The sequence below is a fragment of the Phocoena phocoena genome, chromosome 4, assembly GCF_963924675.1.
Source record: "Phocoena phocoena chromosome 4, mPhoPho1.1, whole genome shotgun sequence".
NCBI lineage: Eukaryota > Metazoa > Chordata > Mammalia > Artiodactyla > Phocoenidae > Phocoena > Phocoena phocoena.
In genome coordinates this window covers 93,474,378-93,489,006 of record NC_089222.1, presented here as the reverse complement: position 1 = coordinate 93,489,006, position 14,629 = coordinate 93,474,378, and the positions used below count along the sequence as shown (strand labels likewise).

General features: G+C 34.2%; 1 protein-coding gene across 6 annotated transcripts in view; it reads right to left on the bottom strand.

The window, feature by feature from the left end:
- Nucleotides 1–14,629, bottom strand: part of CBLB (Cbl proto-oncogene B) — a 212,187-nt gene that overhangs the window by 81,819 nt on the left and 115,739 nt on the right. For all 6 annotated transcript variants that reach the window (XM_065876496.1, XM_065876494.1, XM_065876498.1 and 3 more), the window contains 4 exons: nt 14,313–14,434; nt 11,586–11,723; nt 6,420–6,507; nt 3,684–3,815 (listed from right to left, as the gene is read on the bottom strand). In XM_065876496.1, the coding sequence (XP_065732568.1) occupies nt 3,684–3,815; nt 6,420–6,507; nt 11,586–11,723; nt 14,313–14,434 (480 nt within the window). The remainder of the gene's footprint in view (nt 1–3,683; nt 3,816–6,419; nt 6,508–11,585; nt 11,724–14,312; nt 14,435–14,629) is intronic.

The window sequence follows — 14,629 nt, the reverse complement described above, 5'->3', positions numbered from 1 at the left end:
GTATTTTAAATGGATTAATAACTTCAAAGACTTATTTTTATTAAATAACAGGGGCATTTTGCAATAACGTATTTAAATGACTGTCAAATACTGCTGTTCATACAAAAATATGAAAACTGCCAAAACAGATCTGTTGGTTGGCAGGAGGCAGCACAGTGTGAAATCTATATGAAAATGTAGAAATATTCAGTTTATCCAAAAGCAGAAATGTTCAAAAGTTGAAGCTTCTCTAACCACTAAAATCCCATTGAGATGTAGAGACTATGGAACATCACTTAGAAATTCTCAAACACTGACCTAACAGTTTTTTTCAGGGTAGAGAAAACTTGAATCAGGGATCACTGTGCATGTTTCTCGGTGTAAAAAAGCAATAAATAGAAACTTGGTCTTCCTGCCTGTAGGTTAGTGCCAGTAATATTGCAAGGAATTTAAAAAAAAGGCAAAAAAAAACCCCTAAATTGGGAAAAGTTGAAGGGAATCACCCAGCAGCTACTAAATGGAACAAATGAGGTTTAAAATTCTTAGGAATCATTCTCGGATCTTAAACATGATAAAAGGTCTTTGAAAAGTCCACTGATACTTTGCAGAGGAGAAATGGACAGAACTGAGACATTACAAGGGCTTTTCACAATTGATCCGTAATATCAGTGTCTTTTTATTTGTCGTACTCTTAGCCCTATTCTTCTCTTTCCTTTACATTATCTAGCACACGGTCTATAGATATTTACCGAATAACTACCAACGTGGAGGTAGCATGCTAGGGAAGAGGAATTCTAAAACAGGTAAAGCAATACACATCCTAGAGGCAAAAGAGGTAAATATGTATTGTAAATGCTTATAATACAAATACAAGGAGGTAAGAGCTTACAGGGACATATACAAGATGTATCAGAAAAATACTTACTGATCATGAACTGTCTTGTGTGAGAAGAATTTTAAAGATGCTGAAATAATGCCTTTACATATTTTTCATTAACTTATATGCCAGATTCTATGATTACATTAGGATAATAACATTATTCACTAGTGACATGAGTGTGATTTATTTTGATGATTTCAACCTTCTAAGCACTTTTGAATTTGTCAGTTTACTACTTAACTTGGTCAGCTACTACTTTAGTACTACTTTCTCAGACAGCTTCTAAAATTTTACTCACAGACAGTTCTTAGCACTTGGCAATTTATGCACTTCCTCAATCTCTAAAAGTAAAACTAAGAAGTACTGTACTTCAGACTAAAAAAGAGAAAGAAAGAAATTGCAAATGTTAATTTACAAATATGACTGGACATATCTTAATATAAGGCCATTAGATCAACATGAAAAGTCATGAAGAGAATCAAGGAATTGTTTAGCTACAGGCAAGAGAAACTGCACCATTTGGAGACTACAGAGTAATATATAGAAAACCTGTGGTGATGTAAAGGGCAAAGCGTTAATAACATAGCCATGACAAGTGGGAAATACTCCTGTGTGTTTTGCACATAACATACCTGTTGCTAATAGTTCACAGACTTATTACTAAATTAAATATATAGCACTGGCCCTAAAGTTTTTAAAGATAAATTTCATTTAAGAAGTATACAGAAAGTAAAATAAGTAAAACCTCCTTGCTTTACATTCAGCCTTACTCTTTTACTCACCCTGAGCCACAAGGTAAACAACTACTTTGTATGGCACTATAAACAATAATCTTTACTAATCAAAGGTTCGGCCAACCAAATGGGAGCTTCCGACTTTTAACCCTCTTAACTTCCAAATGCTAGGTAAGTTTCAAGTTGAAGATGCTAAGTCCCGCAATATGTATGTATTTGTATGCTCCAAGCCGGGGGCCCCCAGAGAAGGGGCTGAAATACACAGGCCATGTATGGAGGTAGAGTACTGGGAGTTTGTACCAGCCTAAAATTCTGGTTTTCTTTAGGGAGAAAAGCAAACTTTTAGTTTCTTCATATCTGTGAGAACCATACTACCACACTGAGGACATAAGTCAATCTAAATGGGTGACATACACATTTGGCCCCTATCAGTTTAATACTTACCCTGAAATAGTTAATGGGTTTCAGGTCCAACAAATCATCCTAAAGTAGTCCCCTCCCAGTCAGCTAGGCACTGAGTCAATAACATCTCTAAAATACTCTCTACTGATACATTTGAAACCCACTTGCAAACCGACAGTTTTGTCTTCTATCAGCGTACTAAATTTATTGAAACTCATTTATAAAAAGACACTGCTACATATGTGGTACTATTATTGCTAAGGTAACTTAAATAGCAATCACGTGATTATGCTGAGAGTTTGCTAATGCCATACTTAGCATCCTTTTTCCTCCAACTTGTGTAGTACAACTCCCTGTACTACACAAAATTCACAAGCATCATGAAGGGATAAAGGGAAATTAGGGCAAGGATAACAAGGAAAACCTCAGGTAAAATATAAACCAAATGCATATTGAAAGAGAGAAGTGTAGGGATGTTGAGCAATTTTTACCGAGGTAGCAGAGATGTCTGGGAGTACAGAAATGACTTTGAAAATGTAAATCAATTGTAATTCATTTCCTAGTTCTTCCCCTTTTTTTCATCCATTTTAAAAATGTCCCCAAAGGAAAAAAGAGGCCCTCTTTATAAGACTGTAAAAATGTGAAAATCATTAACATTTTATTATCAAGTAATGAGCTCAACAAACATCAATGCTCCTATGAGTCTGCATTGCCCCTTTGTGATCCTCTGAAGCCATCCTTCCTCAGGCAATGCACAGGTTCTGGGTTGGAGAGAGAAGGCTCAGGAATACGGCAGGGATGCCGATGATACACTCAACTGAAAATTTTTTAAAAGGCTTGAAATTTTAATTATTTGTTTTCTAAACCCAATCAGCAATACTGACTTCAATACTGACTGTGTTAAACAGAGCAATTTAAAAATGACTTGAGCAAAATATTCTGTGAATCCTCTAAATATTCAAAACTAGAAATCTGTCCAAAGATCTATTTTTAAATCTCCAAACTTTATTACAGATAAAGAAATATTTTTTTAAAAAATAAGCCCTTGGGGAAACCAATTATTCCCTAGGTCTTAATTTAAAACCTCAAATCAATTTATATTTACTGAATGCCTACAGAGTGGAAGGCAGCTCACCTTAAATTCTGCTTCTGTAAATTGGAAAATTTAGTGCCTGTTTCTGTGGGAACTAAAGGTATTTGGGAAACTTTTTCTGTCTGATTCTATTTTAGCCTTACAGAGCAACTGTAGACATATGTGAGACAGGAGGCACACCTTCTCAGGAGAAGAGAGGTGTTGAAACATCGACGTAAGATTTATCTACTAGGGTTTATTGCTTGAAAATCTGACCCACTATAAATAGAATCTGACCTACGATAAATAATATAAATATGGTTAGTTGGTAACACTGATAAGTTACATTCTGAAATCAACAGTGTTACAGAAGTAGAACTACTTACGATTAATATCATAAAATTAAGTTATACATGCAAAGCAAACATAAAAACAAAAAGAAATCAAATCATATAAATGAAAGATTCAAACATGAGATTTTTTTCTAACAACCATTCAAACAAAGCACTTATCAGTATTACTTCCTGAATCATTAAGATGAAGAAAACTGAAAAGAGAAATATTCACAGGGAATATAAGGAAGACATCAACGTTGCTAATTAAATCTTGATTATACCTGCCAGGCTGTAAGGCAAGAGGTACACATCAAATGCCCACAAGGCTCAATCTTGACATCTTTGTCGTTCTCAGCACAAATTTTACAGAGCTGAAAAGTGGAACCCATTTCACAATATAATTCATATTGTTCCTGGAATTTGGGGGAGAGAAAAGGCAATGTTAATGTATTTTTAGTATGAAGTGATAATACTGAATTTTCTTAGATACAATGACTTACAGTAAATTCCTCACACTTGATCCTGTCAGATCATGTTGCCATTTAAGACATGTTTTAAATTGGTCATCACAATTTGGTCTACAAAATTAAACAGATTTTATCAGCAATTGCATAAGCTTTTTGAATACTTTGGATTATTTAACATTTTGTACTGTTCCTTTAGGAAGGTACCTGCATCAATAGAGTGATTTAAGAGACACAACTTATGGTTTCAAAAGGCAATAATAAATAGCTTTATTTTCTTTGTAAATGTCACATACTCATCTAATTTTAATGTCAAATTGCAATATGGCTGATCATTGATTTTATTTCTTAGATAGCTCTCTGTAGAAATTCCAGAATGGAAGTAAAGCAGCATTTGCCAAGGCCTTTCTGCATGCTAGGTACTGTCGTCCACATTTATTATGTCATATAATCTCCAAAGTATAATAAGATACACTGAATTTTAAAAAAACAAGTAAAAATGAGGGTCAGTAAGTTTAAATTATTTCCTTCAAATTCTATAAAAAATCTCTAATTCGCATACTCTTTTCCCAGTCTACCACCATCAAGAAATCTCATCATTTTGGCAACCAAAAATTGTTTTATTCAACATCTATTCTCTTGATTTATTAGTTTAGAAGCTTTTGGCACAGTAAAACTTTCAGTGGTCAAATAATGAAAAGATCTACGTCACAAAGAAGATACAAACATATTAGTAAGAATTTAAAAAGTATGAAAAAATAGTGTTATTTAATAGGGATACAAAGAAAAGGAAATATAGAAATAAAAATTTGTTTAAATAAGGCAATGTTTTAGTCTAGTAAGTACCTACTACATACACGGCCCTGGATAGGATGAATAAATGACAATATTTAATCCTTAACCTAGTGAAAGATCTTACAATCTCGAGAAAAAAATATATATATAAACACATACACAGATACACATACACACATATACCCACACATTCACATATAAATTGTGTCTACCATGATATATGTATGTGTGACTATATAAATAATCTTAAAATAAATTAAGGAAAAAGACAAGAAAATGGATCAAGATGGAAAAGAAGTCTAAAGTAATCCAAAATAAATTATATATCACTGAAATCCCTAAAATAATAGACAAGTATCTATATTGGTTATGAAATCCAAAGGGCCAATTTATAATTATAAAAAAATTAAAATAGGCTAAAATCACAGCTGCAGAATTCAATACAACCTAAGATGTAAGCTAATCAAATATTTATGAGTAATTTAAGAGAATGATACTACTCCTGAATATGAATTTTTAAACAATTAAAAAAAATGGATTTATAATGAGGAATTATCTCGTGTCTTTTTACATATATTAGAAAATAGAGAATCACTAAATAATTTTTTAAATGGCTTTCATATATTAAATTTTAAAAACTGCCCACACACAGTACCCATGTCAGGAAGTGTGTTTCACATAATAATATCAAGACCACTGAGACTGAAATCTGGAGAACCAGAAATAAAATTAAAAATTATCTGTTGTCTTCCCCAAAACGTATAATTTCTTTTTATTACAGTCTTATTATTATACAAAGCACAAAATATCTAAATTATAAAAATTTTTAAACTTAACTACATGTAAAATAAAATATTCAAGTTCTCTCTCAGTTAAAGACTGTTGCCAGATTGGTGTTTTTCTATTTTTATTCTTTAAAAGCACATTCATATGTTCATATATGGTAATTTTTTATTTATTTACAAAATTGAACTTAAGTAATATAATTTTACAAAATAAAATGTTACATAATTAAGCTTTCCATAACTTTTTCACATAAGATGCAGAAGTTCCCATGTGAATAAGTAGAGCTACCTTCCTCCTGTTAAAGACTTTATGGTATATGCAGTATGAGTATACAATGATATTTAACCTATGACTGAATATTTTGGTATATTGTAATATTTCATTTTTATGAAAAATGCTAAAGTAAACATCCTGGTGTATAGATCTTCTTGTGTATATGCAAGTGATATGCATATGGAATCTAGAGTCAAAGATCTTTAGATTTTGATAATTATTGAATATCAACCTCAAGAAAGGCTTTACCAAGTTATACTCCCACTCATAACCTATGAGGCTGCCAACAATGGATTTATAAGAATATAATTATTGTCTACAATAGGCTTCAATTACTCATTTGACTCTAAAAACTAATGCATATAATTAACCTAATCTTCTTTGGAGTTTTCTAAAACTATAGCTCTCCCCTCATATCCATCTACCTACCTATGGATTTATTTATCTATCTCCCCACATAAATGCCAATATTATATTGGAAGCAAGAATATTAAAAGCAGAACCTTTTATCAAAAAAATGCAGAAAATAATGTAATTTCTTTTCAAACACTCTTAAAATTCCTTAAATATCTTTTGCATTAAATACCTGCACATGATTTTACCTATAAGAATCTTATTTATTTCAAAGTCATCATAGATACTTATTTTTTTTTGGAGATACTTACTAATTATAAATATGTCTCCAGAAATTGTCCTTACCTGTGTAACTTTTATATGATCATGGGGTGTAGGTTCACATAATCCAGTTAAATCAGGATTATAACTCCTCCCATCAGGATAAAGATAGCTGGGTTATAAACAGAAATTTCATTAACATAAATATACAAGTCTTAATTGCATTTAAAGTTATTTAATTAGATTCTTCTATATTCAAACAGACATTTGGATGTTTCCTTTTTATGTAACTTACATCAAGAACTTATTCTATCACTGTTTCCATAATACTACAAGTTATTTTTAGGACATTTAAAATCTAGGAATCTTTTTCATAAAGGAAATATACAATGAATATGGACTCAGCCATTAAGCAATCATTTTCAATTAAATACCTTTACTATATGTATAGGTAAGTTAAAAATTTATTTTCCTGGTTATTCATATTCTATTCCAAAATACTTTGAATATACACCTATTTGCAATTATTACGTCTTTCATCTGAAGCACAGTTAACATTAACTGTATCATTTTACACAATGCTTAGTACCACCAGGAAAGAAAAATAGAATTAAAGCCCACAATTTTCCAACAAAAGTTATTCAAACACTTCCGTGGTGTTTTCTTTCTCCAGTTTCCCATCCTCTTTCTTTCTGTTTCACCTTCCACTTATCCTGACACATAAACACATGTGCACACACACATACACGTTTACTGCAGAAATTTAAAAATGTTACAATTCCATGTTTCACTTACTTCAAATCAAGGTACAAACAGAATGGTTTATAAATATAAGGTTCCATTATTAGAGAGAATTAAAATAAGAACTAAAAGTTATAGTGCTGTCTTACTGTACTAAACCAGCTTTTACTCATTCAGAAATTCATTAAAAAATGAAGTTTACTGTGTTGGTAAACACATATTTTAGATTAAGAAAGCAGTAATATTACTGCTGGATTTCATCAATTTATTAAGTTACAGTTGGTTTTGTTTACTATCTTTCTGTTCTATATTTTTGAATGAAAAATTAAGAACATAATACTACAGTGGTGAATATATTAAAGGGCAAAACTATACTAAAACTATTCTGTGAAGTAACAAAAACTATTTATCCTTAAATAAAGAGTCTATAAGAATGTTACTAAGTATTTTAAATTACCCAAGTAAACCAGGAAAAAATGAACCTAGAGGATAGATAATTCTCACATGGTAAGGAGCATATCAGTGACTGTTGTTTTTTGTTTTTTTTTTTTTTTTTTAAGATTTAGGAAAAGGAGTTGACTACATCTGACTATGATACAAATTTAGAATGTCATTATAGGGTTGGGATACAATTCTACAAATATTGAGTGATAAGCAAAAGTTGGTAACTCTCTTTTTTTACACCCTAAAATGGCCAGTTTTAAATATTATTATATATTTTGTTCATCACACTTCAAAAACGTAGAATTCTAGGAAGAATTTAGAAATGAAAGATTACAAAATGACAATAAGGTTGCTAGAGGAAAGGTTAAATGGTTCTATTTAATGTATAAGAAGCATTTCAGTGATTACTGTCCCCAGTACACTGGGGTGCTACTGATGAGCCCTTTCCAATGGCAATGAAGGAATAAGGAATCTTGGCTAGTTATCAGAGTAAACTTCTTTATCACCTATGTCCTACAATATCAGATTAACTATATGGAAAGGAGAGCTGACCCTGATAGTTGGACCAGATGATATCCTGTGTTTTTACTGATCTTAAGGAAAAAAAGCTAACAAACAAAAAACCTATCTAATTAAAATGCTAATATTTTAATCTAATCGAAAACCTAATCTGATCAGATTTTAATGTAATCTATCATTAAATTTCAAATTCAACTAGCTAAACCCCTCTGAAGATGTGTGTGTGTTGTGTGTGTGTGTGTGTGTGTGTGTGTAAATATTAACAGCTAATTTGCACAGGAGTTTGGAGGCTAGACTACTGATTATGATATTATAATCTGTTAATTTTATTTTATTTTATTTATTTATTTTTTGCGGTACGCGGGCCTCTCAGTGTTGTGGCCTCTCCCGTTGCGGAGCACAGGCTCCAGACGCGCAGGCTCAGCGGCCATGGCTCACGGGCCCAGCCGCTCCGCGGCATGTGGGATCTTCCCGGACCGAGGCACGAACCCGCGTCCCCTGCATCGGCAGGCAGAGTCTCAACCAATGCGCCACCAGGGAAGCCCTAATCTGTTAATTTTGATTGACTTTTGAAAAATAGATGTAAAGCATTATAACAATATAAATAAGCTATATCACTAATCGTTAGAGAAATGCAAATCAAAACTACAATGAGGTATCACCTCACACCAGTCAGAATGGCCATGATCAAAAAGTCTACAAACAATAAATGCTGGAGAGGGCATGGAGAAAAGGGAACCCTCTTGCACTGTTGGTGGGAATGTAAATTGATACAGCCACTGTGGAGAACAGTATGGAGGTTCCTTAAAAAACTAAAAATAGAACTACCATACGACCCAGCAATCCCACTACTGGGCATATACCCTGAGAAGACCATAATTCAAAAAGAGTCATGTACCACAATGTCTACTGCAGCACTATTTACAATAGCCAGGACATGGAAGCAACCTAGGTGTCCATCGACAGATGAATGGATAAAGAAGATGTGACACATATATACAATGGAATATTATTACTCAGCCATAAAAAGAAATGAAATTCAGTTATTTGTAGTGAGGTGGATGGACCTAGAGTCTATCATACAGAGTGAAGTAAGTCAGAAAGAGAAAAACAAACACCATATGCTAACATATATATATATGGAATCTAAAGAAAAAAAATGGTTCTAAAGAACCTAGGGGCAGGACAGGAATAAAGACGCAGACGTAGAGATGGACTTGAGGACGTGGGGAGGGGGAACGTAAGCTGGGATGACATAAGAGAGTGGCACTGACATATACACACTACCAAATGTAAAATAGCTAGCTAGTGGGAAGCAGCCACATAGCACAGAGAGATCACCTCGGTGGGTGCTTTGTGACCACCTAGAGGGGTGGGATAGGGAGGGTGGGAGGGAGACACAAGAGGGAGGAGATATGGGGATACAGGTATACATATAGCTGATTCACTTTGTTATACAGAAGAAACTAACACAACATTGTAAAGCAGTTATACTCCAATAAAGATATTTTTTTAAAAAAGCTATATCAAAATTACTCCATTTACAGATATACTCACTCATAACCTCTTTTTTATAAATTAAAACTCTGAAGCACATTTTCTTCAAAACAAAAGTCCTCTTATCATAGTGAATAGAAAGCTACACATATGAATCTTTGATGCACCAGAGGTAAGGTATAAATGACAGAATAGCAAATTTATGATAATTAAAAAAAAGAGAAATAAACATTTGGTACCAGTTTGCCATACAATTCTTATGTAACTATTTCTCGAAAATTCACAACTTCTATCTCTTCACATAGATCTCATCACGTTTTCTTCTTTGTTTTTGCAATTACTTTGGAAAAGTAAAACTTTTTGCTATTGGAAAATTTAAACTATTTGCTCTTTCTGGTGGACTTTCTCTTGCTATGCTTCTATCACAGTCCATGCCGCAGCAAGTAGGAGCACATATGTCTCTAAGTTACTCAGCAAGGCAAAGGACAAGAAAAGTCAGTGAGATGGAGGTGACACTGAAAATACCACAAAAGGGTGAAGGGAATGGCATATGACCAAAATGAATGAAAGACATATTTACTATGAAGGGACCCATCAGATTGTCTAAACTTTATGTACGGAGAAGAAAGGCAATCTTAACCTAAAAAGCAAAGGAGAATTTATCTATTTCTAAATTTAAAAAAAAAAACAGCTTAAGATAAACTGAACTTAGCTATTAACATACAATTCTGGAATATGGATTTATTATTGATGTGAGTAAAAGAAGGGAGACATGAAGAGAAGGGAAGGGAAGGGATGAGAAAAGGATAAGAAGAAGAAAAAGAAAATGTGGTATTACCAGTGAACATAAAAAGTAGAACTAGCAATTTAAGGGTTACATGAGGCAATAGGAGTCAATTATTTTAAAGAATTATCCCAATATATACTGTTTTACATCTAATTTTAAACTACCTTTAGTTAATAAGTTCTTTTCCTGTGAAAGATACAAAAATTCATTGTAATTTGATGTTGGAATTTATTTGCTATGTTATACACTTAAATTCAATGATAGCAACTATAGGTGGAATCTAAGAAATACAATAAACTAGTGAATATAACAAAAAAGAAACAGACTCCCAATACAGAGAACAATCTAGTGGTTACCAATGGGGAGAGGGAAGGGGGGAGGTGCACTATAGGGGAAGGGGAGTAAGAGGTATAAAATAAGCTACAAGGATACATTGTACAGCACAGGTAATATAGCCAATATTTTATAGTAACTATAAATGGAGTATAACCTTTAAAAATTGTGAATCACCATACTGTACACCTGTAACTTATATAATATTGTACATCAACTAGACTTCAATTAAAAAAAACAACAACAACACAAAAAAAACAAAGAACAGAAAGGACGAAAGAGAGGGAGCAACAGAGGGAGGAAGGCGGAGGGAAGGAAGACACGTTTCAGAGACACACCAGCACGCTGCTCCCCACGGAAATGAAGTCCCAGGCCCATTTAATAACCAGTTGTATTCTTCTGAGAGAGAAGAGCTGATGGATGGCTCTTTGGGGGGTTGCTTTTGTGAGCTGTCTGCAGCAACCCCATGAACAGAGGAACCCTTTGCAACTTCACCAATGGGCCCAAAACAGAGCCTGTCAGAATCTGCTCATGATCCCAACAGGATTCAGAGGCCCTACACTGACTGGGAGTGCAATGTGGGAGCACAGGAGCAGAGCTAGGTAGGGAACAATCAAATAATCATTCCACTGAGTCCATTCTCCAACTGTACCTATGCAACTGTATACTTCTAATATTTGTAAGACAATATTGAGACCCGAAGATTGTTTAGCCCATGCTAGAAAAAAATATATCAAATAATTAGGTTACCTTAAAATGACTATTTTAAGAGATGAACAATAAAAACTAAGGAACATCCATTAATTAGTCTTGAAATAAAAACCAGCCTGAACATCAGCCTCACTATCCATTCCCTCCATCACAAAGTGGTCTCTATCTTCCACATCTGTGAATAATAAGCACCCCCAACTCCCATGTCTCATACTTACAATCCTTCCCTGCTGCCGTCGATCAGGGCTTGAAATAAGGGCTTGTTGTGCGGTATGGTCTGTAAGATATTTCCATCCCCTGTCACATAGCCGATGGCCCACTGTCCCAACCTAGTGCAGCTTAACCGGAAAATGTAGCTGTGAAACATAAGAAAATTACGTTTAATCACATTCAAAATGTAAGCTAACTACTACTAAACAATCTGTTAGATTTTTCTTAAGTGAAAGAACAAACAGAATCATTTAGAATTTCTATCTTCAAACTTATTTTTACACCATTTTCCTTCTCCATTTATTCATCTGTAAAAGAAGCAATGATAATAATTCCATTTAAGTGGTTTCATCTTTGAAGAAAACTGGGTTTTTAAAGAAAGGAAGAAGTTGTGATTTTTTAAAAAATTAATTTAGTTATTTTATTTATTTTTGGCTGCTTTGGGTCTGTTGCTGCTTGTGGGCTTTCTCTAGCTGCGACGAGCGGGAGCTACTCTTTGTTGTGGTGCATGGGCTTCTCATTGTGGTGGCTTCTCTTGTTGCAGAGCACGGGCTCTAGGCGCATGGGCTTCAGTAGTTGTGGCACACGGGCTCAGTAGTTGTGGCTCATGGGCTCTAGAGCGCAGGCTCAGTAGATGTGGCGCACCGGCTTAGTTGCTTCGCGGCATGTGGGATCTTCCCAGACTAGGGATCGAACCCGTGTCCCCCGCATTGGTGGGCGGATTCTTAACCACTGTGCCACCAGGGAAGTCCCAGAAGTTATGATTTTTAAATATTAAGAACTTCATATTGGTTTTGGAAAGGACTTTTCAAGAAACTCTAAAAACATATTCTCCTAGAAAGCCGGAAAATAAATATCAACCTGTCCCTTATTAGGATCCTTAATCGTAATCACACAAAGTAATTCCACACAGACTTATTATGACTGTCAGTTGGATCCCAAATAAAGTACATCCTGAAGAACTCAAATGTCCTTGTAATAAACCCAACTATTTTCTTTACCATGAAGCCAAAGAGATGAACCACTTTCCAAGAGAAAGAACCACTTAAACACATATCCAGCAAATATTTGTCAAAGTCATTTGATTTGTTCACTGAGTTTTCCTAAACACCCCATCACACCTTACCTGTAACAGTTTACCACAGTCTAATCATTTCATCTTTAACTACCTAAAACTTCGAAGAAATCATTGTTACAGGGCAAGAAGGGAAGGAAAGGAAAACATCCTTTCAGAGGGTACTATCTTAAGAGAACTATTCCAACAGCAATGAGACCTGGCTTTTGCTTCCAACACTGCCATTAATTATCTCCATGATCTTGAACAAGAGAACACAAAAGGGACTCATTTACTTTATTTATTTAAAATTGGACAAGATAATTTCCCAAATGACGTCTGTGTTAAATTTGCATGATTCCGTGATTCCAACCATATTACATCCTTCAAATCATACTCCAGAAGCAAGAAGATACTTTGATGCCAGTGAAAAGTTATGGAAAAATCTGGTTATGAGAGATCCCTGAATGAAACAAAATGACTCACCTAAGCCACTGTCAATGGCCTGCTCTTGTGGTCACAATGAGAACCAGCTCTCAGTCTAAACCAACGACTCCACAGGAGCCACACTGTTTTCTGTACCCAATACCTCCTTCTAATATACCATATCAATTCTTAAAAATAAAAAAGGTGGAAATGTTTCATTATGGCAGAGAAGAAAGGAATCATCAATAACTGACTGTACTCAAAAAGACTTTGCTAAATGACATTTGCACTACAAATCAAATAAAACGATATTAGAAGAAAAAGGTAGATTTAAAAAACCACCAAATTCATTCCTAAAATGAAATGGCCCCTATGTGAAAGTCAGTGCACTCACAAACACTGGGATGGTGTCTCCTACTAAAACATGAGAGTGAAGGAAGGCAGATCTCCACTGTCATTAGTGTCGCACCCAGCACACTGCTTGCCACAGCACGAATGTCTACCATGTGCCTGGTGCATTTCTAGACCGCATGTGGGGAAAATGCCTGCACCAGGGGAGAGACAGACTTTCTCCCGCCCAGATTTGCCATTAATAAGGTGTGCTCTCTCGGTCAAAGCCAGAGGGGCTGATCACACAGCCAAGCTCTGAGTTTCACTCAATTTCAACATCAAGCATGAGGTCTTATGGAAGACGTTCTCAAGGACATGAAACTGGTTTGGATTGTTAACAATGGGCTTATATGTCTATGTACTTACATGTGTTTATCATGCATGTATATGTATACTTATATGTACTTACATGCATTAATATGTATTTATATGTAATTATGTGATTATCATAGAACCAAATTGAATGTCTTGAAAAAATACCTTAAAATAATGAACATGAAACTGATTTATTTTGTCATTAGCACAATATTCAAGTAGTTAAATATACACATCTAATTTTATACATAAACATGTGTCATGAAAACAGTTAATATGCTAATATCCTACTCCAATTTGAAACTCTGAGACTTACTTTCTAAATTCATCAAATTACATACTACCATATCCTTTTTCACTTTATGAACACTAAATTTCAGAACAAGCATAACGTACCAATTTAAAGAACTGAATTAAGAAGCACTCTTTTGGTCTATTAGCATTTCCCTCCCCTCATCCCTATGGGTGTTACTGATTTACTTAGGAATGAACCACAGAGGACTTTTCATCTTTACATATATCACATAATATTACTGCCAAAAAGTCTTACCTTCCGGGTTTAGTGCTGTATTTCTGTAGCCGTGCTTTTACTTCATCGTACGTGAGAAATGCCATGTAACCCGGGTGTGTTACAGCTAAGAAATTCCAATTCCGTAAAATAGAGCCCCAAGGCTAAAAATATAAATAAATTAAAAGATTACCTAGAGAATATCAACTATCAATTACACAGCAACCCATCATTTAATACACATACTAAAATTCTCCTGGATATGTTTAAAGTGAATATGAGCTTACGGGGTTTAGGCCAAATTCTAGTACCTAACAGCAAACATGCAATTATATATTTTCTTTTTGGAGAAATATGAT